Source organism: Podarcis bocagei (genome assembly GCF_964188305.1).
Source record: "Podarcis bocagei genome assembly, chromosome: 7".
Classification (NCBI taxonomy): domain Eukaryota; kingdom Metazoa; phylum Chordata; class Lepidosauria; order Squamata; family Lacertidae; genus Podarcis; species Podarcis bocagei.
In genome coordinates this window covers 34,045,422-34,073,327 of record NC_138132.1, presented here as the reverse complement: position 1 = coordinate 34,073,327, position 27,906 = coordinate 34,045,422, and the positions used below count along the sequence as shown (strand labels likewise).

The 27,906-nt window shown below is 46.8% G+C and overlaps 1 protein-coding gene across 1 annotated transcript; it reads right to left on the bottom strand.

Moving 5' to 3' along the window:
* Positions 1-1,554: 1,554 nt before the first annotated feature.
* LOC308591669 (uncharacterized protein) lies at positions 1,555-26,843 on the bottom strand. The gene is made up of 4 exons (XM_081202521.1): positions 26,713-26,843; positions 23,415-23,669; positions 14,962-15,069; positions 1,555-1,746 (listed from the first exon to the last, which is right to left on the bottom strand). Exons 1-3 carry the CDS (start codon positions 26,760-26,762, stop codon positions 15,003-15,005), a joined length of 372 nt encoding a protein of 123 aa, XP_081058647.1. The 5' UTR covers positions 26,763-26,843; the 3' UTR covers positions 1,555-1,746; positions 14,962-15,002.
* Between the last annotated feature and the right edge of the window lie 1,063 nt (positions 26,844-27,906).

Genomic DNA, 27,906 nt, shown 5'->3' with positions numbered 1-27,906 from the left:
AATCAGTGCATATCCTTGAATTTTCTGCCAAAATCCCACACCTTTGCATAGCATATGTGTTCTGGTGTGGTGCTGTGTTTTTTTGTTTGTTTTTTTTTGTTCCACTTCTGTTGTGTTCTAGCCCCTCTGGACCCATCTGGACTTCAAAAATGTGGTAGCACTGGGGAAGCATCACAAAACAACTAATAAAGCAGGATAAATCCACCACTAGCTCACTAGTATTGTCTCAAGCACATGCTGTAGAATACACTCACCACCAAAGACCAGTCTGCAGGGGCCCTTAAAACAGTTTAGAAACACACACACAAAAAACTGTGCTTCTAGGGTGTCTGGGTGCATCGCAAGACCCCAGTCACCCAAAATCTTAATTTTTCAGAGACATCTATTCATAAAAAAACAGCCAATGCCCATTTTATGAAAATATGTGCCAGGAAAGTATCCTTTAATAAATTAGCCATGCCATTATTTTATATTGGCTGTTTGTGGCCCATCAATACAGCATGGAAGGTGGGGAGAGGGGGGGAAGCCTGCTGAAGTGCACTGCAGTCCATGAAAGCTTAAGCCATCATCTTCAAGGTATCAGAAGACTCTCTTGTTCTTTTCTCTTTACAATGCTTCCTCCACCTGGCAGCCTGGAGGAGATTCTTACTCACTGCAGGTACCCAGGCAAACTGCCCAATGTTCATTTAAATGATGCCTGCACAGGAGAATGTCCAGGTCAGGTGGACCATACTGCTTGGGATTGGAGTGCCAGTTCAATTGCCTGCCCCAGGTGTTAAAATGGCTTGAAGAGCTGGGAGAATGTTTGGTCCCTTGGTTGTATTGAGCTGGCTTCACAGAGAGTTTTAGAAGCAGAGGCTTGGGAGGTGTCAAGTAGACTGCTGTGCTTTGTCTCGCTGGACTCTGGCATTGTGCTGACTCTGCCTTGAGACTAGGACCACTCATGGACATATGCTGGGAGATGTAGTTTGCAAAGATCTCTCCTGACACCTATCTGCACCCTTTAAAAACTACAGTTCCCAGAATTCTTTGGGGGAAGCCCCAACTGCTAAAGTGGTAAACTGCTAAACTGCTAAAGGTAAAGGGGTAAAGGGACCCCTGACCATTAGGTCCAGTCATGACCAACTCTGGGGTTGCGGCGCTCATCTCGCTTTACTAGCTGAGGGAGCCGGCGTACAGCTTCCGGGTCATGTGGCCAGCATGACTAAGCCGCTTCTGGCGAACCGGAGCAGCGCATGGAAACACTGTTTACCTTCCCACTGGAGCAGTACCTATTTATCTACTTGCACTTTGACATGCTTTCGAACTGCTAGGCTGGCAGGAGCAGGGACCGATCAACGGGAGCTCACCCCGTCGCGGGGATTCAAACCGCCAACCTTCTGATCGGCAAGCACTAGGCTCTGTGGTTTAACCCACAGCGCCACCCGTGTCCCTGCTAAAGTGGTATAAGAGTGCTTTAAATGTACAGTCAGTACAAGGCTCTAGCAGTTGGCTCTTGCTTAACTGCACAGGCTGCTCCCAGGTAGGAAAGAAGAAGCAGAGGGGAAAAGCGAAGATGTTCCAATCATTTTATTAGAGCTACAAATAACACAGAGCCAGGCAGGGCCCAGGGAGAAATAACAGCATCAAATGAGAAGCATCGTCCGTAGCAGAAAAGGTTGAAGCATGAAATCCAAGGAATTACCAAAGAATCCAGGCAAGCAAATTAGGTGGTTACAGCAGGCTCCTTTGGAGTCCACCTTGAAGCTGAAACAGGAAAAAGAAGAAAAAGCCAAGTCAGTTCCAACTGTTGCCTACTGTGCCAGTATTTCCCCCCATATCCGAAAGTGGAAATCTGCCCAAAAACTTGCTCCGACCATAACGCCGTGAAGATGGAGATGAAACCCACAATAACTGGTCAATTTAGATGGAGAATGAATGACACCCTCTTTCGAGATAAGGAGATTCTCACGAAGGCCCAAAAGAACCTAAAAGACTATTTTGAAATAAATTTGAGGACCGACGTGGAGAAAAGAGTGATCTGGGACGCAAGTAAAGCGGTTATGAGAGGATTTTTGATTCAACAAAACTCAATAAAGAGGAAAAAACAAAATGAGAAAAAAGAGAAGATCTTGGAAATGATAAAGGAAGGAGAGAGGAAACTAAGAACAAAACCAAAGTCTCAGGACATTTTAAGAGAGATCAAGTTATATCAAACTCAATATATGGAATTGATGAACCAAGAGATTGAATGGAAGATAAAGCAAATGAAGCAAAAGACTTTTGAATCAGCAAATAAATGTGGCAAACTTTTGGCATGGCAATTGAAGAAAAGGCAGAAACTAAATACAGTTACAAGCCTAGAGGTGGATGGAAAGAACATATCTAAACCCAATGAAATTAGAAACTGCTTTTTAAGTTATTTTAAAAAACTCTACACCCAAGGCCCGCAAAATGAAGAAGATATAGACAAATTCCTTGGAAAATATGGACTACAAAATATCTCTCATCAAAGTAAGATAGACTTGAACCAGAGAATCTCAGAACAAGAGATAGAGGCTGCCATTCAGAATATGCAACTGGGCAAATCTCCGGGACCAGACGGATTGACTTCCAGATACTACAAATCGTTGAAGGAATGGTTGATTCAACCATTAAGAGAAGTTTGTAATGAGATTCTTGAAGGAAAAAGGGCACCTGAATCGTGGAAAGAGGCATATATTTCACTCATACCAAAGTCAGAGACTGAAAAGACCCAACTCAAGAACTACCGCCCAATATCATTGCTTAATGTGGATTACAAAATTTTTGCAGACATTTTGGCAAAAAGGCTTAAAAGAGTTTTGATGGAGATGATTCATAAGGACCAAGCAGGCTTTCTCCCTAAAAGACACCTGGAAGACAATGTAAGGAATGTAATAGACATTCTGGAAAAGCTAGAGGTGAATATAAACACTAAAGCAGTATTGATCTTTGTGGACGCGGAGAAAGCCTTCGACAATATTTCTTGGAGCTTTATGAAGAAGAATCTTCATAGGATGGGGGTAGGCCGGGGTTTTGAGAATGGTATGGCTGCAATATACTCTGAACAAAAAGCCAAACTGATTGTAAATAATGTTGTGACTGAGGAGCTTAAGATAGAAAAAGGAACACGACAGGGGTGCCCGATTTCCCCATTACTCTTTATTTCAGTTCTGGAGGTGTTGCTGAATATGATAAGAAATGACCAGCAGGTTAAAGGTGTGCAGGTCGGAGCTAAACATTACAAGTTAAGAGCGTTCGCAGATGACCTAGTATTGACTTTGCAAGAGCCAAACACTAGTACGAAAAAGGTATTAGAAATAATACAACAGTTTGGCCAGGTAGCTGGATTTAAGTTGAACAAGCAAAAAACCAAAGTTTTAGGGAAAAACCTAACAGATATGGAAAAAGAGAAATTTCAAGAGGAAACAGGTTTGACTGTGGTCAAGAAGGTCAAATATCTAGGGGTTTATTTAACATCCAAGAATCAGAATTTGTATAAGGACAATTATGAAAAATGTTGGTCAGAAATTAAAAAAGATTTAGAAATATGGTCAAATTTGAAATTGTCAATGTTAGGCCGAATTGCAGTAATTAAAATGAATGTATTGCCTAGAATGTTATTTCTGTTTCAGACCTTGCAGATTATTGATAAGATGGAATGTTTTAAGAGGTGGCACAAAGATATCTCGAAATTTGTCTGGCAGGGCAAAAAGCCCCGAATTAAATTTAAAATATTGACAGATGCTAAAGAAAGAGGGGGTTTTGCCCTGCCGGACCTAAAATTGTATTATGAGGCAGCAGCTTTTTGCTGGCTCAAAGAATGGATGCTCCTCGAGAATACAGACATCTTGGATCTGGAAGGTTTCAATAACGCTTTTGGTTGGCATGCATATCTTTGGTATGATAAAGTTAACAGTGCCTTCAAAAATCACATTGTCAGAAAAGCATTGTTTAATGTTTGGATAAGATATAAAGATCTATTGGAAAACAAAACCCCTAGATGGGTGTCACCAGTGGAGGCTAAAGCAGTGAAAAAACTCAATATGGAGGTCAGATGGCCGAAGTATTGGGAAATTTTAGAACAGGATGGAGACAAGTTCAAATTACAAAGTCAGGAGAAATTGAAGCATAAAGTAGAAAATTGGTTCCAATATCGCCAAATAATGGAATTTTTTAAACAGGACAGGAAAGTCGGCTTCCAGGTGGAAAAATCAAAATTAGAAACCGAACTGTTAGAACCCAATACTAAGAATTTATCTAGAATGTATAACTTGTTGTTGAAATGGAACACACAGGATGAAACAGTTAAATCGGCTATGATTAAGTGGGCTCAGGATGTTGGACATAACATTATGTCAGCTGACTGGGAATGGTTATGGAACACCGGTATAAAATTTACGGCATGTAATGCCTTAAAGGAAAACATCATGAAAATGGTATACAGGTGGTACATGACCCCAGTCAAGCTGGCAAAAATTTATCATTTGCCCGATAACAAATGTTGGAAGTGCAAAGAGACTGAAGGTACCTTTTATCACCTTTGGTGGACATGCCCGAAGATTAAGGCCTTCTGGGAAATGATCTATAATGAAATGAAAAAGGTACTTAAATGTACTTTTTTTAAAAAGCCAGAGGCCTTTCTCTTGGGCATTGTCGGCCAATTGGTGACAAAGAAAGATAGAGCTTTTTTCATGTATGCTACAACAGCAGCAAGAATACTCATCGCAAAGTACTGGAAGACACAAGATCTACCCACTTTGGAAGAATGGCAGATGAAAGTGATGGACTACATGACATTGGCCGAGATGACAGGCAGAATCCGTGACCAACGAAAAGAGACGGTAGAAGAAGAATGGAGAAAATTTAAAAGCTATCTTAAGGACTACTATAAACTTAACGAATGTTAAAATGTCGTAGTTTCCAGAAGCAAAGGGGTACAGGGACATAAGATCAGAGTGTAAGAGAGGACTAAGATGATAGAGATTGGAAAGTAATAATTGGGAGTTGCTAGTTGAACTATGGACATTGGGATGCAGAGAGGGGGGGTATGGGGAAGTCCTAGAAAGAAGGTTTATGAAAATATGTTTGAAACTATACGTGTATGTTCGTCTTTTTTTAATGTTTGTTTGTTTTTTCTCAAAAATGTTGTAAAACCAATAAAAATTTTATAAAAAAAAAAAAAAGTATTTCCCCCCATATCCGCCCCAGTTTGGCATAAAGTTGGAGCCTTTAAACGACAACGGTTGCTTTGAAAATCATGACACTAAAAAAAAAAGGAACAAAAGTCTGGAACTTCTGTTTGTCTTGCCAGCTGAAATTTTAACTTCACTCAAAGAGAATTTGAAGGTATGAACAGTACTTCCTTCACAAAATAGCTTGAATCTGTATTAAGTGCACTTGAGTGGTGACACGGTCCTATCTTCAGCCCCTCCCTCCTCCATCCCTGGGAGAATCTCCTTTAAAGTGGGCTTCATGGTCTGATCCATGGCTGCCAAGCCCTTCCTCAAGCTCTCTTGTACCTGGCCCAATCCGGATCAGGGAGAGACCTGAATGCAAAGATGGTTCCTCCAGGCAGAGAGAGCAGGCTTGCAAAAGAAACGGCTCACTGTCCCTTTAAGCCCCCATCCTCTGTCTGATGGGGCTCCGATGAATGGGGAATTGAGTGAGCCAGTGGCAGCTGTTCTGCTTGGAACGGCCTGAGACATTTCCTTTGTGCTGCGGACATGTGGTCCGGCAGTGCTGAGCGGGAGGGAGGGGCTCCACTAGGAGAGCACTGGGGTTATGGGGCCTTTCGTGTGTAGATGTGCCTACGTGTTTTAAATGCGCAGGCACTGCTGCCCTTTCTAAATTTTGCACTTTTCAGGAAATAAGTGCCTTTGCAAATGCCCACTGGTGCATTTGTATGTATGCAGCTTTGTATGTAAGCAACATGTGTATCTTGAGGGGTTTCAGGAATGCATTTGCAGCTGCATCAATGCAGACACCAATGCGCACAAATACACCCAGCGGCTGGTTCCTATTAACAGAAGTGCTGTGTTTGGAAAGAGACCAGGAGTCCTTAACAAGCTCCAATCCCGGGATACGATGCTGATTAATAACTATCATCATTACAGGGCTTCTTGTTGGTAGCACAGGAGATGCTGGGGCTCAAAGGTCTTTGCTGTTCCTCATTATTATGGCTGACACCACACATCTCCTCTTCTCTCGCTTGTGGCAGTGGCCAGTGCCCTAATCCTCCTAGATGTGATGATTCCTTTGGATATCCTTAGGCAGCGTTCAAAAGTACTGTGGCAGGCATAAGGACTAGAAACTTGATTCTCCTGAAGCTGGATTCTACACACAAGGCCACCTTTAGTACTTTGTTGTTGTTGCTCTCTGGCAGCAGTGTAGCAGACATCCAGCTCTGCTTGTTTATGCTGATAGGGATCAATGCATATAAACCCCTCCCAGCTTTCTCATGCACTCCTCCACTTTTCAGTGCATCCTTGGCTCTCTTCAAGGCTTGGTCTCCCAGGCACAGCTAGGAATGTCAGTCTCTGGAGTCACACTGCAGCTGCCAGTGCCCCAGAGGCAGGGTAGAATTTCAGGCTGGGGACAAGCTACATGAGCCTCGCCTTCTCCTCAAGTGCCTGATCCAGGATTTTACAGCATTTCTCACAGATGAGGAGGAAGGACATTACGTCAGCGGCTGTGCACTCTCACACACGCTAAACGTAGCAGTTCCTGCTGGAAGGGCAGTTCACAACCCTTGCGATCACAGCATTTAACCCTGCCTTAGTCCAAGCCAGATTCTGGCTGTTATGAATGGCAAAATATATACATGCCCCACTTCTAAGACTGAACTCACAATTCAGTTCTTACTGGCTAAAATGAGAGGTGCTGAAGCCTGAAGCTGCCAAGTTCCCAATTTCTAAAAATGTGAAAAAGGAAGGTGCACTCTGTACATGCTCAGAGGCTTTCAAATGGGGCTTGCACAAAATAATTTCTCAATGAGTTGTGCTTCAGGTTCACAAGCGGTGGCAATGGGGAAGTGTTTGGGTGTTCCACCTTAGGCAGAAAAATTACTTGCACCAGCCCTGCTTGAAAACATAGAAAGAGCAACAAGAAGACTCGAAGTCAAACTGAAATCGGCTTACAATCTCATGATTTCCCAAACTTGTACTCTGGATTTTATAAGGTATCCTAAAGGTGGATTCATTAACACTTTCCACATGTCCTGAATAATGCTGTTCACTCCATACTGCTGTGTACTTTGCCAGGGTGTCAGCAAGCAGGCTTTGGGGGGGGGGGGAATGCTTATCACCTAGGATTTGAGCAAATATTTGCTTCTCTGCAGGAGCCAGGATATGCAGCTCCTGTATGCAGCCTCTGCATGAGCTACCAGTGGCACAGAGAGCATGCTATTATTTGAGAGACCAGAATACAGACTAACTAGAGAGCCTAGGAGTCCCCGTTTCATAGAACCATAAAATCATAGAATCATAGCATTGGAAGGATACCAATGGGTCATCTAGTTCACCCCTGCAATGCAGGAATCACAGGTGTCACTGCTTATGGTTTTTTTTTTAAGGCATTGGCTGCTGAACTTGGAAGCTTCATTTACAGTGTTCCAGCCCTGGGACTTGAGGAAAACAGCACAAATGATACCTCTGAGCATGTGTAGAGTACCTTTGCTTTATTGCTAGCTCCCATAAGGCAGGAAATTGACAAAAAAGAGCCTACCTGTACTAGGTTTGAAGGAATTGCTGTTAAGATCCTGATCCACAGACTGTGAGGTCTCTGGCTTGAATCTCACATCTGCCCCAAACACAGCAGGTGATCTTTCACCCAGTTCTTTCTTAGCTGCACTTCTGCAATACGGGGGTAATACTGACCTACCTTGCAGGGTGGTCATTTATGATGAATGAAACCATGCATGCCAAGCTTTCTGAACTTTCTTATGTTGCTCTAGACAACATTTGTGACACTATTATGAAGTGGCCTCAGGGCCCCTCTGCTTCAGCATTCAGCCTCCCTTTAGGGGGGGTCACAGCCCACTTCAACTTCCTTTCATTCATTTGTGGTCTTGAGGCCACAGCTGCTGTTGGGTGGAGAAGGGGGCACAGGAAAGCTCTCTCCCAGCAGTCAAGGAAGAGGGGCCTGGCGGGTTGGTGGCTTCCGACGGGGGCGGAGGAAGCTGAGGAAGGAAACGGAAGCTGCTTTCCTCGGGGCTGACGCGCTTTGGCATGGCTGAGCCAGAAATGCGCTCACAGCTCAGTTGCGCCAAGCATTGCAGACCCGTGAGTCCCCCTTCCTGACCGGAAGCCAGGAACAGAGCTGGGCTGGCCTCTGCTTCTGAGGGGCATGTCTGCACTGGCTGCATTTTGCCATCCCAAGCTTGCGGGGTGAGTCACCCTCTGAGTCACCAAGCCATCTCACCCAGTCCCTGCTTAGCATAAGGTGGGGGGGGGGGAGAGAAACTGTTGACACAGTAAATAAAACAAGATTGGCACACTCTGAATTGGACGGTTGTCCGTCAGGAAAGACGGGGTCAAAACAAGGAGTGGATTCCCGGGCAGAGAAGCTGGACTCTGTTCACATGCACTATGGGCCACAAGGGTCTCTAACATAGGCAGTGTTGTCTCCTGCTCAGTGTAGTTGTGGAAGCTGCTGCCCAGAGCGAGGGGGGAGGTGAGGCAGTGGCTGCTCCTTCCTGGATCTGTCCTGCTTGGTGCTGTGCCAGGCTGCACTGAGGATGCCTCCCCGCTTCCATCCTCACCCTGATAGAGAAACAGGCTAAGCAGTGCCCCCCTTTACTTCTAACGCTTCCCTCCTGCCCAGCGGGCAACTGGTGATGCCCAGAGGGAGGGAGGATGCACAGTGCTGCTGCTCCTTGCCATTGCAGATCACTTGCTGGCCTGAGCGGGCAAGCGGAAGATGCCAGCTGGGATAACTTCCACCGCAGCCACTGCTCTCTCCTGCTTAAGAGGATTATGTACTTTGAACTTAGGAAAAACACAGGCATGGTGTAAAGTGCCTGATGAAGCCACTCTCTGTACACATCAGAAAAACACTTGGGAAGTCCCCAGCTGAGTCATAATAAGCATCCTGGATGATCTTAGAGAAGCAACCATCTCTATTCCACAAACTGTTCCACTTTGGGGGTGTTCTCTTGGCACCAACTGGTCATCCTTCAGTGCCAGGCAAATACAACTGTGGGGGCGGGCATTTGGGCAGCACATGATATTATTAAATCTGCTTTTAATATGCTTTTGTAATTGGATTATTGTTTACTGGCTTGTAAATCACTCTAGAACTTTTACGTGGCAAGTAATATACAGTGGTACCTTGGGTTACAGACGCTTCAGGTTACAGACGCTTCAGGTTACAGACTCCGCTAACCCAGAAATAGTACCTTGGGTTAAGAACTTTGCTTCAGGATGAGAACAGAAATCGCACAGAAGTGGCGCGGCAACAGCGGGAGGCCCCATTAGCTAAAGTGGTGCCTCAGGTTAAGAACACTGTCAGGTTAAAAACAGACCTCCAGAACGAATTAAGTTATTAACCTGAGGTACCACTGTACAGTGGTGCCTCGCAAGACGAAATTAATTCGTTCCGCAAGTTTTGTCGTCTTGCGATTTTTTTCATCTTGCGAAGCACGGTGTCGGGAAAGTTTTGGAAAAGCTTCAAAATCACCAAAGTCTTTAAAAAACTCAAAAAAGGCTACCACACCGCGTTCTATGAGTTGCTCCTCGAAGTCAAGTCGCAACTGTATTAATGGTGTTAAGAAAAAGGAAACAAACTTGCAAGACGTTTCCGTCTTGCGAAGCAAGCCCATAGGGAAAATTGTCTTGCGAAGCAGCTCAAAAAACAAAAAACCCTTTCGTCTAGCGAGTTTTTTGTCTTGCGAGGCATTCGTCTTGCGAGGTACCACTGTACAGTAGGGACGCGGGTGGCGCCTAGGACTTGCCAATCGCATGGTCGCCGGTTCGAATCCCCGCGGCGGGGTGAGCTCCCGTCGTTCGGTCCCAGCTCCTGCCCACCTAGCAGTTCGAAAGCACCCTTAAGTGCAAGTAGATAAATAGGTACCGCTTTATAGCAGGAAGGTAAACGGCGTTTCCGTGTGCTGCTCTGGTGCCGGTTCGCCAGAGCAGCTTCGTCACGCTGGCCACCTGACCCGGAAGTGTCTGCGGACAGCGCTGGCTCCCGGCCTCTAGAGTGAGATGAGCGCACAACCTTAGAGTCTGTCAAGACTGGCCCGTACGGGCAGGGGTACCTTTACCTTTACCACTGTACAGTATACATGGAATAACCCTAGTCCTAACCCTGGTTTCATTCCTCATGTCTGTAACAGAATAGCAATGATCAAGTTTGTTCAGAGTTGTTGTGACTGAGGCAGCCTTTCTCAATGTGGTGCCTTTCAAGTGTCTTGGGACTAACTCCCATCAGCCTCAGCCAGCATGGCCAATGACGAGCAGGGATGCTTGGAGCTGTAGTTCAGCAGCATCTGCAGGACCACAGGCCTCCCACCCTGGCTGCATACACACTACTGCCTTTTAAAGACCATTTGAAGCATATCCTTTTCCTCTAAGAATTCTGGGCACTGTCATTTCTTAAGGCTCATGAGAGTTGGAACTCTGTGAGGAGTAAACGACAGTACCCAGAATTCTTTGAGGGTAAGAATGTGCTTCAAAAGTGCTTTCAAGGTATTGCGTGTATGTAGCCTTACTATTCTAAGCAGGACAGAATCACAACTGCTGGGGTGGGTGGACGTTGGGAGTCCAACAGCACCTGAGGGTCCCCATGGGCTCCTCATCCCTGCATTAGATTTTTAAAAATAGGCTACTTAAACAAGTAAACATGGAGTTAATATGTAGTTTATTAGCAGCTGCAAAATTATCACCTCCTGACTCCTGCCCTGAGAATTCTCCATTAGAGCTCAGTGCGCTCACCAAGCTACAATCTCCAGGAAGCTTTGGGGAAGTCACGGCATTAAATTAAATTGACAGAAGTGTGCAGTGCTCTGAAAGGTATAGGGCGATGTGGCAAAAGCAACAGAGGGAAGTTAACTGGGTGATGGGATATGAAGAGTGGAGGCCCAGTTTCCTCCTAGAAAGTTCCCTCATTGCTGCTGTTTACACTGCAGAGCCTATCCCCCACACCCAGATGTAACCAGTTTGCTAGAGCCATTCCTTACTCTCTCCCAAAATCTGGAGGACCAAACAAGCGAGAGAGGGCAGGGCAGAGAGAGGATACCCGCCAAAGGCGCTGGCGGTGTGTAATGATTTTAGGATGAGGACAGGGGCAAAGGAAGTGGGGAATAAATCAAAGCGCTGCATTGGCACAGGACCCTCACAAGCAGGAAACTGATGAGAGGGGAAGGAAGAGGGACAGATTGAGGTCAGGAAAGCAGCTTGAAACATTCCAAGGTCAGCAGGAAGGCCTGGGAATCCAAGCGGAGATGGGGAAGAGGAAGTAATGAGGAGGAATGGGCCAGGGGGCCAGCAGGCCCTTATCTCTCTGAGCCAGGCATGTGCTCCAGGTTAGCGGGGGTGGCGGGATGAAGCTGGAGGTCTAGCAGTGGACCAAGGCAAGTTCCACAAGGGCAGACAGGAAGCTGTCACTTAATATAAGATGTGGGTAATGAAGGCCATTTAAGAGCATATATAAGAACATAAGATGGGCCTGCTGGATCAGGCCAAGGGCCCATCTAGTCCAGCATCCTGTTCTCACAGGGGCCAACTAAGTGCTTATGGGATGCCTGCAAGCGAGACATGAGCACAGCAGCCACTCTGGCCACCTGCGATCCTCTGCAACTAGTAGTCAGAGGCACAGAGGCAGACTTGCTTTGGGTCTTTCCCAACTCGCGACCAGGTCATGGGTTCTTGCCCATAAGCCTACAAGGATGTTCTGTTCACAACAGTCAAAAGAGCATAGATGCATGGGCAGGAAAAGAAAAATTCTGAGCGAACCACTTTTTAATATCAATTTTAAATATGTGCTCATGTGCCTCTTTATTTAGGCACTATTTCACCCCCAAAAATCATGGTTTTTTGTTTGTTTTTTAAAAGTAGGCACAAAAGTATTAGCAGATATTTTTAAAAGCGGAGGAGGGACATGCTTCAAAAATGGTGCCAACCTTGGGGCACTGTTTTTAAAAATATTTTAAAATTTTTATGTTTCTCTTAAGTGCTGCTGCATGGATATTTGAATACTTAATGTGTGCGCGTGCAGAACAGATGCTTTAGGGCAAACTAAACAATCCATTCTAAAATTAAACTAAAATAAATTATCATGCTGACAAAATGGTGCTGAATGGAACCTTATGAGTCAAGGAAGTGGAAGTGGTCTGTGGATTTTCCTGGATTTGGAAAATCTAAGTAACTACCAGTCAGTTGCCAGTCTCCCCTTCTTGGGCAAGGTTCTTGAGCAGGTGGTCTGATTGGAGGAAACTGATTTTCTAGATCCATTTCAATCAGGGTATAGGCCTGGTTTGGGCACAGAAACTGATTTGATTGCCCTTACGACGACCTCTGTCAGAAAGAGAGAGACGAAAAGTGTCCCTGTTAATTCTTCTCAACTTCTCAGAGGCTTTCTGTACCATCGACCATGGTATCCTGGAGTGGCTGATTCAATTGGTTGGTGGCACCAGTGAGGGGTGTAGCCTAGGGAAAGGAGGTACGGCCTTTGCAGTCTCCCGAGGGCAAGGAGGAGAGAACATGGGATCATAGCAAGCTTTCTCAAACTGAGTTCCTGGGATAGCTCAGCTGGTAGACCATGAGACTCTTAATCTCAGGGTTGTGGGTTTGAGCCCCACTTTGGGTGAAAGACTCCTGCAATGCAGGGGGTTGGACCAGATGATCCCTGTGGTAGCTTCCAACTCTTCTGGGATTCTGTTCTACCGAGCTCTGTTCTGCCTACACGGACTGGCAGCAGCTCTTCAGGATTTCAGGAAGAGGTCTCTCCCAGTCCTACCTGAGACCTTCTGTATGCAAAGCAGATGCTCTGCTATTGAGCTGCGGCCCATCCCTGGCCGGGGGGGGGGGGTTGATGTTCCCTGCCTGTGTCCCTATCTCCACCAGGCCTGAGGTAACCCACTCCTGCAGTAGGCCGATACTTTCATGCACTGCTTTGGGGGGCTTCTCGAGGGGGGCATGTGATTGACCGCTGCTAGCCCATGGGGTGTCTCGGTGGCTGGTTAGATCTGGCAAGGCTCTGCTTCTGCGTCATGGACCTCTCCCACCAGCCACGGTGAGGGCAAACATGCCTTTCAGCCTGCTGTCTGTTAGCCAGCGTGGAAGCTGAGGCTCAGGCCTCTCTCTCCCCTCCGCCAGGCCTGTGCATCTGTGTGAGAGAGCAGCAAAGCCCGCCGCACCTGCTCTGCCTTTGCTCCCTCCCTCCACCAGCTCCCAGCAGGTGCAGCTGCAAGGGAGGAACGATCAAACATAGCGATGGTGGGTGGCACAAGTGTAAAATAACAGTGTGGCAAAAGTGGTGTTGGTGGGGAGAGGGGAGGGAGGGGAGGGGAGGGGAGGGGAAGGAGGTCCGGCTGAGCATAATGCAGCCATTCATAAGCTCTGATAGTAGGCATGCAGGGCCTAACAGCTGCTGGCGCATGGCGCATGGCATGGCGATGACCTGCGAGGGACTCCCTGGATTGCTCCAGGGCGGCTTGAGAAGGAGGAGACTGGGGGCAGGGGCTGGGGTTGGACGGTGATGTTTATGCTCCTGTTTTAGTTTTACTTTTTTATGTATAAGTGTTTGTTTTTGTATTCTGAAACTATTATGAGCTGCCTTGAAAGGGCTTTTTGGCCCTGAAAGAGGGCATTAAAAAGAAAAGAAAAAAAGAAAGTATACTCTCTCTCTTTGGGAGTGTTTTAGAATATGAACTGCAGGTTTGGTTTGAGAACAAAAGAGATTGAAAGAGAAGAGGAAAGAAGGCTTTTTAGAAATGCTTCTGAATGTTTTAATTAGCTGATTTTAACTGTTTTATTATTTTCGTAAAACACTTTGAGTTGTGTTTGTTTTAAACAACCAAGTGATGTGTAAATTTTGTTTAAAAAGTAAATAAAAACTCTGCCAATTTTTGTTGCCAAATCTTCTGAAATATGAACCAATCTCTGGTTTCTCTTCAGATCGTATAAATCTTTCGCCTTTTACCAATCATGGAGCGGATGTGCATAATTTGGGGTTGGATACCAGGAAGGGTGTGTTTGTGTGACAAATATCTGGCCTGTTACAAAGCATGCCTTCCCTCAAGGGTCCAGGAAGAGACTCACCCTGCAAACTCCAGAATGCCCCCTTGTGTTTCATACAACTTAGCCTGGGAAAACTCTCCTCACCAGATGCTTTGCTCAGCATCACAAAGACAGAATAAATCTGATCTTCTTGTCAGTGCTTGATTATGGCCAAAAAGATAGAGGAACTTTAAAAAGGAAATGTGCAAAATTCATCCTTCATACCGTTTTATAAACCACAGCTGGGGGGTGGGTGGGGCGTGATTTCACAAAAGGTAAGAGGGCTCTTTGCCCTGGCAGATTCACAAAAGTTACAAATGCCAGCTCTCTCTCTCTCTCTCTCTCTCTCTCTCTCTCTCTCTCTCTCTCTCTCTCTCTCTATATATATATATATATATATAATGTTTGTGTGGGTTGTTTTCTTTGAGGTTGTTTTAATGGTTTGAATTGAGATGCTATTGTGGTTTTACATCTTCTCTCTGTTATCTGCCTCATTAATTCCTGTAATTATGGAGCAGAACGTGAATGTTCTAAGTAGTTAGGTAGGTCTGTGCATATTCTTGAATGTTCATATACAAAGGAAGGGCCCCTTTCCACCTTCACAGCAGCCAGCAGGTGGAAGAGGTGGCTCTGTCCCCTTTGACCTCCTAGTTCTCCCAGGCAATTTACACCAGAGATTTCTCTGGCACCATCTGTTCCCTGGTGTGTGTTATAATTGAATTTGGAGGCCTTCGCTACTTACCTCTGAGTGCATGGCCCTGGGGCCAGAGTTCAGAAGTTCAGCTACAGGAAGTGGCGTTCTCTCTTGCCCAGGTAATAATGGTTCAGGTGCTGCCAGCGCTTTGTCCATCTGCAAAAGAGATATCATTCTAGATCAGGCCTAGGTTGCCAAATGATGGGGAGAAACTGTCCTGTCCTGCTCCTAGTGCCTTTGCCAGGGCTTGTCTCCATGCTGTGAAAAACTCTAGCGACTGTAAAAGGTCCAGGAGCAGAGTCCAGTAGAAATGTTTACAACCTTATCCCCATAAGGATGAGGTAATTAAACAGAAATTTGAGTGTAATAGGGACTATGCATGGTGTGCGTGGTGAACGATCCTGATTTGGGACTTTTTTTTTTTTGCCTATATAAGCTTTGGATACGTTCTAGCAACAGAAATCAAGTGAATTAAACCAGTCCCAAGCAGAGCTGATAAGCTGGGCCAGGCTTCCTCAACCTCGGCCCTCCAGATGTTTTTGGCCTACAACTCCCATGATCCCTAGCTAGCAAGACCAGTGGTCAGGGATGATGGGAACTGTAGTCTCAAAACATCTGGAGGGCTGAGGTTGAGGAAGCGTAAGGTGGGCCATGGGTAGGCAAACTGAGGCCCGGGGGCTGAATCTGGCCCAGTCGCCTTCTAAATCCAATCTGCGGACCATCTGGGAATCAGCATGTTTTTACATGAGTAGAATGTGTCCTTTTATTTAAAATGCGTCTCTGGGTTATTTGTAGGGCATAGGAATTAATTCATTCATATATATTTTTCAAAATATAGTCCAGCCTCCCACAAGGTCTGAGGAACAGTGGACTGGCCCCCTGCTGAAAAAGTTTGCTGACCCCTGGCTATGGGCACCTGACAGCCAAGTATGTTTGGCAAAGTGAAACCGCATTGTAGGATGAATAGAATGTGTTATAATATTGCAATCTGATGTGTGAGAGGGGAGATGGTGGAAAGGAAGGTGTCCCTGGTGCAGGAAGGAAGGATGAAATGGGAAAAGAAAAAATAGCCTCAAATTATTCTGTTAAGGAATAAAGCTGAACCAGTTATTCTCCCACACCCCGCTGGTTGAGCACCAGAGCTGCTATATGAGCTCCGCTTATTTTCTGCCTGTCCTTTTGAGGGTGTTTTGATATTCAAAGTCAGTGGTGTGCCTGAGTAATTTAATTATTTGAGTGAAGACTGAGTAATCACGTATTCTGGAGAAAGTGACTAGTAATGTAGGTTACAAGGTTCAGTCCTCAGCCAGGAATAGAATGGATTACGCAAGCGCAAGAGAAGACGGGTGAGGCCCAAGCAATTAACACCGAGACCCGCAAGTGGTGAGAATGAAGCCACCTTTGAATGGCTGTTGCTGGGAATCCAGAACTGGACAGAGCGGCACAAAGGCTGCCTTTTCATGACACGCTGATGGCCTCTTAATTCAGTTTGTGCTTAAACCGACACACAGTTAAGTCTCAACTAACCAAATGAGCATTTCGAGATTTTTCTTCCCAAACTTGCTTGGGATCACTGCCTTGGCTGCAGCTGTCCCTAGGTAAGTGGTCAGTTCGCACAAGAATTTCTTCATGGGGTTGTATTCCTCAAGGACACTGATCACATGGAGATAAAGTGTGTCCTTCTTAAAATTGTTTGTGTGCATGAACTGCCCCTTAGATCCAAAATGGACTTTGGACTGGGGCACCCCTTTGTGCTCATCCCTTGAAATAACTGCAGGGTTAAATGGTTGCTTGCATGAATCAGCCATCACACAGGTCACCCCAGATAGGATTGCCTGGGGCTTGGCTCTTACAATTTTAACTGAGTATGTCCATAAGCCTGTGTTTCCTACAGAAACGGGGAACCTGAGGACCAAATTTCCCGAGGGCCACATGACAGTGGTGAGCAGGGCCAGAGGGAAACACTGGCAGAATAACGGATGTGACTCTTAACTTTTGTACAGTACTGCATTCCAGCCATGCAAAAGCAAGTGGCTGGTACACTGACGCCGCCGCTATATCTAGGCAAGCAAAGGGCATGATCAGAGTTGAAGGACACATTCCAGCCAGGCAAAGCTACTTGAGGAGAGTGCAGAGCAGGGCCTGGGAAGAGTGCCAAGGACCAGATAGAGAAGCCTGGAGGGTCACATTGATCCCCAGTTCTGCATTTCCCCAACCCTGCCTTAAAGATAAAGCTTGTTGTGAAACTATCTCCCACCCATCTTGAAATCTCTTTGCTTCCTTTCCTACTGAAATGGTGCCCGCAAAATTGCAAGCAGGTGCTTTTACACTAATGGGTTTCGGTCTCGGTCCAGGATGAATCACAGAGCTGTTCACCCAAGGAAGAAACAGAAGAGCTGCTTCTTGGTTGCTGGATGGGCTTCCCTCCCTTTCTCTCACGGGAGCTGAAGGCAGTTTAATGAATTCAGTTTCATAACAGGAGAAAGCTTGGAGGTTGTTAAGTATTTATAGGAAGCGTCAGGAGCTGGCTTAGCGAAGTTCCCTCTCTGTTTATGAGTCTCCCCCTCAAGTCCATCTGCTCTCCTTGAGCCACGCCTGGTGCGGTAATTCGGTAAAGAGCCATCTGCTCTCGCAGGCGATCTGTTTGCTCTCGCATCGCTTTGTGGTGGAAATGGCAGCGGCTGCTGTGGCTACGCCTGTTCCCTTCCCAGGCTGAAGAGCCCGGTGTCTCTTCCCTGTGTGCTCCGTGTCCCAAGGCACACGGCACTGCACGGCTTGCCGAGTTTGATGGAGCGGAGCAGGTGCGCATGGGCCTGGCGCTGAAGGACCAGGCTAAAAATATGCAGCCGGCTTTTATTGCGGTCCAGCGCTGGCAGGCAAGCTCCAAATCTTAGCATACAAATGTACATCTCCCCACAACCTGCAAAGCCCATTTTCACCTTTAGATGTCAGGCCTTTTGCACATTTTTCAGGGGCTCCCAGGGCCAATTTTTAAAGTGTACACCTAGAAATGCCGAGTGTGAATTTCATTGGATGTCCGTGAATTCTGGTGTTATGTGGAAGGGAGAAAAACTTTTCTCTCCGTGTGACATCCATAATTTTATAAACTTCTACCATGCCGCCTCTTACTTGCATTTTCTCTAAACTAAAAAGCCCCAAAATGCTGCCACTTTTCCAAGTGGCAAGCAGTACCTTTGGGCAGCGTGAATGGCAGAAGAACGAGAGAGAGATGAATCGGATCCCCTGAGGGAAGTTCCCCCACGATCACTGGCCAGGCAAGAGACTCTCTGCCTGTGGAATGCTGAAAAAAAGGAGCAGCTCTCCCTTCTAACCTGGCTGTGCTATGTGGTCTCCCCTCCCAGTGCCCCCCTCCTCACTGCCTGCTGCTGCTATTTCAAAGGGCAGGTGGCTGTTCACATCTCCCGCTTTGATCTGCTCCCTTCCTTCTAACCTGGAGGGACCACCTGCCTCGCTCCTTCATAAAGCTGCTGTTAGTCTTCCTGCTGGCCCAGACTTGGGGGCCTCCCCATCAAGAAAGAGAAAATTCTCCAATTAATGTCATTTTACCTGCCTCAGGAGCCTGACTCCACATGCTCTGTCTGCATCCTGCTGAATCGGCAGGGAGCTAGCACCTCCGGTTGGCTAGCAGGAGCCCCCTGAGGCCTATTTGGCCCTGAAAAGGGATTTTTGGCATCCTCGTGAGGTTTACCATCAGCCATAGCAATTAAGTGGTACCTCCAAGTGCTGCAGCACTATACCTTTGAGGACTAGATGCTGGAGAAAAGCCATAGACACTTCCATGCCTGCAAGCTTCCAACCCTGGCCAGCCACTGCTCTTGGTAAACCTTCCTAGATAGCTCACTTGGTTAGAGTGTGGTGCTGACAGCGTCAAGGTTACAGGTTCAACCCTCGTATGGGACAGCAGCTGCATAGTCCTGCATTGCAGGGGGTTGGACTAGATGACCCTCAGGGTCCCTTCCAACCCTACAATTCTATGATGATTCCTTTGTGCTGCATCTGCTTAACCACAAGCTTAATATGAGTCAACAGAGTAATGCAGCAGTAAAAAAAGTGAATGCTATTTCTAGGCTGTATCAAGACGTATAGTGTCCAGATCAAGGGAAGTAATAGTTCCACTCTATTCTGCCTTGGTCAGACCACACGTAGAGTGCTGTGTCCAGGTCTGGGCATCACAATTTAAGAAGTATATTGACAAGTTGGAAGGTGACCAAGATGACCAAGGGTCTGGAAAGCTAGCCTTATGAGGAACGGTTGAAGGAGCTGGGTATGTTTGGGATGGAAAAGAGGAGACTGACAGCCATCTTCAAATATCTCAAGGGCTGTCACATGGAAGATGGAGCAAGCTTGTTTTCTCCTGCTCTGGATGGCAGGACACGAACCAGAGGCTTCAAGTTACAAGAAAGGAGATTCTGACTAAACATATGGAAAAACTTCCTGAAAGTAAGAGCTGTTTGACATTGGAATGGACAGTGGAAGGCGGTGGGCTCTCTTTTCTTGGAGGTTTTTAGGCAGAGGTTCGATGGCCATCTGATCAAGTTGAAACTCCTTAATTTGCAGGGGATGAACTCGATGACCCTCTGAGTCCCTTCCAACTCTACAATTCTGTGATTCCATGATTTTACAAGGCAGCAAGTCCACATGGCACCCCTTCCCCAGGTTGCTATACTCCTAGAATCAGTGCCTTTTTTTCTGGCGGGACGCAGAGGTACGCATATCCCTAAGTCTCCAGGTTTGCCTCCCAACCACCTGGTGGCAAAGGGAGGTCTTTAATCTGCAGGTGGGCAAGAACACCTTCCTTACCTAGACTCCCTAAGTAGGTGAGAATGAATGATTCCTTCAGCTGAACCTGGGGACACCCCTTAATTTCCAACTGGTGACATATTTGCTCATTTATCATATTTTGTATTTTTTTGTTTGTTTTGATGTGTCATGCTTAATGCCACCCATGCCCCCAGGTCTCAGGTATGGGCCCTAATAGCTCAGGATCTAGGATGCTCCTGACGTGACAATCTTAACCCTACTACCACCACTTCCACAGTGGCTACTCTGAGGCACAGCCTCGTGGGGGTGTTCTCCTGTGGCAGAGCATGCGACTCAACCTGAGGGTCCTGGGTTCGAGCCCCATATTGGGCAAAACATTCCTGCATTGCAGGGGTGGACTAATGACTCTGGTGGGCCCTTCCAACTCCACAATTCTACGGCTCTGTGAATGGGGAGCCAGTTTTTTTGCAAGCAGTGTTAGGAAGAGGCTCCCAGGAGAAAATCCTGGCAGTGGCATGCCTTGGGTCAGGTTGTTCCTTCCACCCAGAGGCTCTTGCCCTGCCCCTGCCTCCTCTGGGCTGCCAATGGGGTGCTCCACTGGGCCACCAGGCTCTCTGGGTACCTCTCTTCAGCTTTCTCTCACTCCTACTCTACCCCATCCTCTTTCTGGACCTGGCAGCTTCTCAAGTCTCCATGAAAGGCGGGACAGATGGAGACAACAGAGGAGCTCATCTGGGACCAGCAGCAGCAGGAAGAGGCCAAGGCTCCTGTTATGGGGGGGGGGGACACAAAGGATAGAGGAGAGTAGGAAAAAGCGGAGAAAAGGGGGAGACCCAAAAAATAAGAGAGCAGCAAAGGGGCGGGGGCAAGGTAGGGTGTGGTAGCGTGGACTGAAGGCCAGAGCAAGAAGGGGCAGAAAAGCACTTAGAAAGACCAGAGGAGAGGGCTGAGAAGGTAGTGGGGGCCCACCTGGCTTTTCCCTTGGGCTCCACAGCCCTGCCAACCAGCAGTTGGGCTGGCCACCTGTCAATGGGGGCTTTCCTGGCTTGAGAGCAGTACATGTGAAAAGGATCTAGGAGTCTTGGTTGACCACAAACTTGACATGAGCCAACAGTGTGACGCAGCAACTAAAAAAGCCAATGCAATTCTGGGCCTCATCAATAGGCGTATAGCATCTAGATCAAGGGAAGTAATAGTGCCACTGTATTCTGCTCTGGTCAGACCTCACCTGGAGTACTGTGTCCAGTTCTGGGCACCACAGTTCAAGAAGGACACTGACAAACTGGAACGTGTGCAGAGGAGGACAGCCAAAATGGTCAAAGGCCTGGAATCGATGCCTTATGAGGAACGGCTAAGGGAGCTGGGCATGTTTAGCCTGGAGAAGAGGAGGTTAAGGGGTGATATGATAGCCATGTTCAAATATATAAAAGGATGTCACATAGAGGAGGGAGAAAGGTTGTTTTCTGCTGCTCCAGAGAAGCGGACACGGAGCAATGGATCCAAACTACAAGAAAGAAGATTCCACCTAAACATTAGGAAGAACTTCCTGACAGTAAGAGCTGTTCGACAGTGGAATTTGCTGCCAAGGAGTGTGGTGGAGTCTCCTTCTTTGGAGGTCTTTAAGCAGAGGCTTGACAACCATATGTCAGGAGTGCTCTGATGGTGTTTCCTGCTTGGCAGGGGGTTGGACTCGATGGCCCTTGTGGTCTCTTCCAACTCTATGATTCTATGATTCTTATTAGCTCATTTTCTCTCCAGCCATTTTTGAGTTCTGGTGGCAAAGGGATCAGGAATGATCAAACAAACCCCCATACCTCCTCACACTGGCCCTCATACTCATCTAAGGGGACAAGCACCTCTCACTCTCCTGGGTGAAAAAATGAAAAACATTAAATGAAAGAAAGGAGAGGATAAGAATGGGGGAATAAGGGGGAGGGAATTAGGTGGGATGGGAACAGACACGCCAGGCAGACTTTGAAGGCAAGGTACAAATTCATTTCAATGAATTTGACAGGCTGGTTAAAAAAGCATTTCCTGTTGATTAAGCATCAGGTTTCTAATTGTTTGATCAATCAATTTAAAGGTCAGTTTGCACATGATCAACACATCATGTCTTTTTTGAAGTGTGGAAAGAATGTTGAATAAAGTCATGGCTGATTGTTCTAGAAGAAAAGGCCATTCTGAATACTTTTGGATATTGAACAAGGATGCCTATAACCCTCAGTGCCACCTACTGAAATTGGCTCCCAGAGACCAGTGGATTCAGACATTCATTGCTTGATCTGCCAATTAAGCTTGGCTCCCACTTCTATTTACCTGAAATACAGATCTGTCAATCCATAATTTGAGGAGCCCTTCTGAGCCCTGGGAGTGACATTTCTGTTTGCTTGTTTGTAAAATGCTAAATCTCTGGAAGACCGATATGCTAAAATGTAATGTGAGACGCACATTTACAGCATAATTCAATGTTTTAATTCCTTGTTTTCTCCTGCACGCATTTTCATGGGAAGAGAGTAGGAGAATACATCTGATCCTCCAGAATGATCTCTGATTATCTCCTTTCCACAGTGAAACACCCCCATGAAAGGTAGAGTCCATTCAGCACTTCAGGCTGAAACCTCAGCCAGGGGCCAGGAAATGTACAAAGCACAGTGCAATGCAATCTCTCCTTTGAAGACTGGCTGTGCTTTACTAATATCTCTGTTTGCTTGTGGGCACGTATGTCTGGACCGACTCCTATATGTGCTCTTCTTTCAGGAGGTTTCAGTTCTTTCCCATGGGAGGACACAGAGATGCAACACCTCCTCCTCCAATCTGGAGGCAACAGGATCAGTCCAGCAAAGACAAAACTTCTCCCAGGTAACCATCCTGGCAGAATATTAAAAGGCAAGCCTTGCTCTGGCCAATGACACACGAGCTAAGAGCATGACATCACCAGGACAAACACTCATTGGCTTAAAGACCATGGAAGGCAGGATGCGGTTACCCAGCAACTGCTAAGAGCTAATTAACACTTTAGTGGGGTGGCTGTCATTAAAACAGGCAAGGGGAGAGGGATGGGTTTATTTCTTGCAATGGAGCGATTGCCAGGAGTCTGAACCCCACAAAAACGGTGTGTTGGAGTGGGGGTGGGGAGCATATCTGTCTTTTTCCTGTGGCACTGCTTGTATCTGAAGGAGCCTTCCCTCAAGTTCTGTCCACCTTGGCTTTTAAATACTCAGAAACGATCGTTTTTGTACCCCTTCCCTGCTTTGTCACAAATACAACCTCTCATCCTGCTTGTTGCATTCCATCTCTAAAGGGGTAGCATTTTGGGGGGTGGGATGTGTGCACACGTTTATCTCTCTTGTGTGTTGATAGCCGGGAGACCACAGTACTAAACAGGATTGGAAGGGAATTATTTGACCAGCACAGACTTCCCTAACCTGGCACCCGCCAGATGTTTTGGACCACAACACCCAACTGCAATTGCTGGCTGGGGCTGGTGGGAGTTGTAGTCCTAAACATCTGGAGGGTGCCAGGTTATGGAGCACTGGGCTGGCTGCTTGCCCCCTTTGACTGTTTCCCAGAGCAAGTGATACAGGAGGAGTCATTCAACAAGTGGGCAACTTGAAAGCCACCAAACTCATCCCAGGAGAAATCTAACCCTGATGGGAATGAATGATGCAGACTGGTGGCCAAGCGCTCAGTTACAATGCTCCCCTGTGCTCCATACTCACATGAGCTTGTGCCTGTATTGGCCTGCATTTGGCATGTGAACGGACTCCACTTCTGAAACGCCAGTGTTCCCAGGGAGGATCAAGAGCCGCTTGGTGGGGGTGTGCCACGCGCTGCCAGCTGGGTAGCGCCTCTGGGGGCTGATCCAGTAATCCTGCAGGCCGCGGTGGCTGGAGTAGTGAGCAGGGTGCAGGCTGACCAGCCTCTTCCAGGGCATCTCCACTATGACCCGGCGAGGAGAAGGCGCCCGTGGCCTCCTGCAGCAACAAGCATGGGAGAGAGACTCAGAAGAGGCCCAATGCTTTCTTCAGTTAGACGTTGCCGAGAGGCATTAATTAAATTGCTATCACTTACATAGGATACAGGGTTGCATCCAGCTTAGCTTTACTCTGAGTACTCTTGTTGAAATTAATGGGCCAGGCTTGGTTCTGTTCATTAATTTCAATGAACAGGACCAAGCCTGGAGACTGTGGCCAAGTGAGCTGTGTGCTTCCTTGCTCAGTCTGCTGCCCAGGTGTGGCTCCCTGCAGATGGGCAGTCCTCCTCCTTCTCTCGTTTCTTAAGCTTCTCTCTCTCTCTCTCTCTCTCTCTCTCTCTTATTTTTAGACATAATTTTTATTAAATTTTCTGTTTTACACATTCATTTAAACAACCTTAAAATGTCAGTGCCTTCCCTTCTTTTCTTTCCATGGTTCATTTTGCATATCATAAATCCCTGCATATTTTACATAAACTAAACCATTCAGTATTCCATTATTACATCTAACAAAACTTGTTTGCACTGTTGAATTTATCTTAATGCTGCCAGTGTTTTCAAGTGTACACAATTTTCCCCCATATATTCGATAAACATTTCCCAATCTTCTTTAAATGTATGTTCTTCTTGTTCTCTTATTCTATATGTTAGGTCTTCAAGCTGTGCATATTCTGTCAGTTTAAGATGCCATTCTTCTTTAATTGGGACCTCGCTCGTTTTCCATTTTTGGGCTAACAAAACATGGGCCGCAGTGGTGGCATACATAAATAACCTTTTTTGACACCTGGGAATTTCCATCTGAATTATCCCCAACAAAAAGGACTCTAGGGGTTGTTTTTTTTGAAAAGTACTTCTAAACCTTCCCCCCCCCCCAATTCATTCTCTCTTGTTAAACCAGACAGCCCATCAAACACAGAACTCTTTCAAATACAGAGGACTAGATCGTTCACTTGGTTAAAGCATGGTGCTGATGATGTCAACATTGCAAGTTTGAGCCCCATATGAGACGGCTGCATATTCCTGCTCTTGCTGGGGTTGGAGTAGATGATCCTCAGGGTCCCTTCCAACTCTATGATTCTATGACTGTTCTCTGTAAAGTAGGGCACTTGGCCACCAGACTTCACACACAATGAAACTGTCACAGAGGCATCATGTGCAATGACCACAGCGCTCCAAGGACAGATCTCGTATGTAAGGGAGGACGGGCTGGTGGCAGCAGCAGCAATGGGGAAATCTGGTCCCTCTGACTGTACACCGGTCTCATTGCTATAAATATTTTTGTCAAAAGAATATTGTGCCTGCCCTAGGTGGCAAATACACATCAGTTTAAGGGAGGAAATGAAATATGGTAATGTCATTTAAACAAGAATAGTATACATCTCCCCAGAGTTGGGAAGGCTGTGCCTGGGTGACCTTCAAGGCCTCTCCTGCTCTCCCTTCTTATAGGTCTTTCTCTTTAAACTGGACTTGGTTCATCCTTCAAACAGGGGACACTTTAAAATAGCAGACTGACCTCTGTAAAATGGCAACCTTGCCAACAGTCCCTACTTATACACAGACTGCCTGGCCAACTAAATTACTACAGCCAGCTCAGAACAAGGGGGAAAGGCCAGTGGCAGAGCAAGTCGATCGGGCGCATGGGGTGGCACGTGTGCCCTGCGCCCAGGGGCACAGCCAGCTGGCTGTGGGGGCAGGGCCAGCCGAGGCAGGACACTCTGTGGGGCCTCTGAGGAGTCTGCCTGCCTCCTCCCGCTCAGCCACCACACAGCTGAGGGGGAGGTGGCAGGCGTACCATTTGGGGCAGTGTAGAGCCTGCGAGCGCCCAAGCCACCGCGTCACTTCCAGGAGAGACGTGTGGCTGGGGCATGCTGCAGGCCCTGCAGTGAGTGCCGCCCAACATTTTGTCACCCCCCCCCTCAGTGGTGACACCCTGGGTGGACCGCTCCCACCACACACCCCTTCCTCCACCCCTGGAAAAGGCTTCTCTCCAAAGATGCCCTGGTACCTCTCATTTTAGAAATTGGCTACAATGCTCCAGATTCTGTAACTTATTTGTTTCTATCCTTGGAAATGTATAAAGACAACTTTGTGGGGGCAGGTGGATAGTAGTGGCTGGAAGAGCCCCAAGGTGGTGGCTCAGCAAAAATGCTAGAAACACAGGTTTTAAAACAATGGCAATAATTTAAAATCAAAATAGTGCAGTTGTAAAGATGCACAGTCAGCCACAAGTCCAAGGGAGAATTTGACCAGATTGGAACTGCTTCCACCTACCCTGAAGGCCTATTGGAATAAGATGTTAAACATAAGAACCTAAGAAGAGCCCTTGCAGGATCAGACCAATGGCCCATCTAGGCCAGCATCCTCTTCTCACAGTAGCCAACCAGATGCCTGTGGGAATTCACCCCTCCTGTGGTTTCCAGCAACTAGTATTCAGAAGCATTGCTGCCTCCACTTGTGAAGGCAGAGCACAGCCATCACGGCCAGTAACCATCCATGTTCGTTACCATCTGTTTTTCTTTCTTTTCTTTTTTTTAAGTTAACAGGGAAGGGTGGGCTTCCCATGCAAGGCTGGGCCAAAACATTTGGCTGCTGTTAACTCTTCTCAAACAGTCTGAATATCCAGCTTCTGACTGAATATGGCTGTTCTACTAAGCAAAGGCACGTCTGCCTTCTCCTGTATTAAGTCTCAGCTTACCCTCCCATGTTTTGCTGTGTCTGCAGCAGGGACCTTGTTTATTTTCTCCACCTAAGACCTCCCTAACCTGGCTCCCCCCAGAAGCTTTGGGCTACATACAACGTCCACCATCCCTAAGCAAAACAGTAGTCCAAAACAAGTGGTTGTGGTTGTAGGTATAGCTAAAAATTCAAAATAGGCTTAGGAGAAAGAAAAAGGCTGATCAGGGACTTTTCCTGGCAATTAGGTCCAAGGCAAAAGACTCCAGCAAGGGTGTTTTGTGGAGTCTGCCCCGCCCTATTCTGATTGGTGGGTGTTTGTCCAGCCACCCTCCCTCTGCCCCAATGATAAGTATAGCAAGGATACATACCGAGCAAGGATATAATTCACCACAAAGAGGGCTGTTTCAGGAAACATCATTTTCCTGCTTATCTGCTGGTGGTTCTTGAGATACAACCAAACCTCCTATCCTTCAATGACTCCCAAGTCCAGGTTGTAACCTATCTTTAAATGCACTGGATAGGACTTCAAGAATAGCCGCTGCCTCTGGGGTCTGGCCTCGTGTTGTTTGAAAGGCTATACTCCCTCAGGTCTCAGGCCCCACAGCCAGGAGAGAGGAATCTACCCAGCTCTGAAGGCAGAGGAGTCCTGAGAAGTGGATGGTGTGTATCACTATCAGGTGCGGATATAGCTAAGTTCACTCTGTTTCTCTGAGCAAGGAGAAGTTCCAGGGGACACAGCCCTCCTCTGCTGTTGCTCCAGACCTCAGCAACCCGTGTTCAGGCACCTAGGGTTGCCTGACCCCAGGTCTGGCCTGCAGTCTCCTGGTTTGCCTGGCCTGTCCAGGTGGCAGGTTGAGGGCTTGAATGGTGGGTGAGAGTGCCTTTAATCATATTTTTTAAAAACAATTACTAATAAGGCCCAGGCATGCAGATTGCAAGCTTCAGCCCAGCATGACCTGGCTGCAAATTGTTCCATACAGTGTGTGCATAGTGGGGGGAGGTCTTCTTTCCCCCACTCCTCTCTTCCAGTTAAACTCCTTCTCCAGGTCCTGCCACATGACTTCACCAGGAGATGCCCTAATGACATCACCAGGGACTGCCCCTTGGTGTCAGGTCAGATCTGGGCCCTGAAATCTTTGGATCTGGAATGCTCTTGACCTGGTAACACTATCTCTACCTGAAGATTCCAAAGGGCCACTGTGACAAGTAGCCGCTGATAATTCTCCCCACTAAACTGACACAGCTGATTCATTCATCCCCAGATTCTATTCCTCTGAACCAGGAAGTTTGTGGCTTAAATCTCACAGCTATGAACTCAATAGGTATCCTTAGGCCAGGCCCTGATTTCTCAACCTCAGCCTCCCAGCAGCAATATGATGATGATTAATTCTGTAGTAGTAATAATAAAAATAATAATAATAATGACTACCTTATAGAGCTGTTGTGAGATAATGTAGGCCAAGTGCTTTGAACACTCAAAATGTGCTATAATGCCAAGTATTACTACTTTTCTGCCCCAAGCGGCTGCATGATGAGACTTGAGAAGTATGCTCCAGATTCCT

Excerpts from the sequence above, each read along its gene's own strand:
- LOC308591669 (XM_081202521.1), bottom strand. The coding sequence starts at position 26,762 with ATGATGTTTCCTGAAACAGCCCTCTTTGTGGTGAATTATATCCTTGCT. Across the intron at positions 23,670-26,712 it reads GTGAATTATATCCTTGCTCG|GAGGCCACGGGCGCCTTCTC; the intron begins GTATGTATCCTT and ends TTGTTGCTGCAG. Across the intron at positions 15,070-23,414 it reads CAATACAGGCACAAGCTCAT|ATGGACAAAGCGCTGGCAGC; the intron begins GTGAGTATGGAG and ends TCTCTTTTGCAG.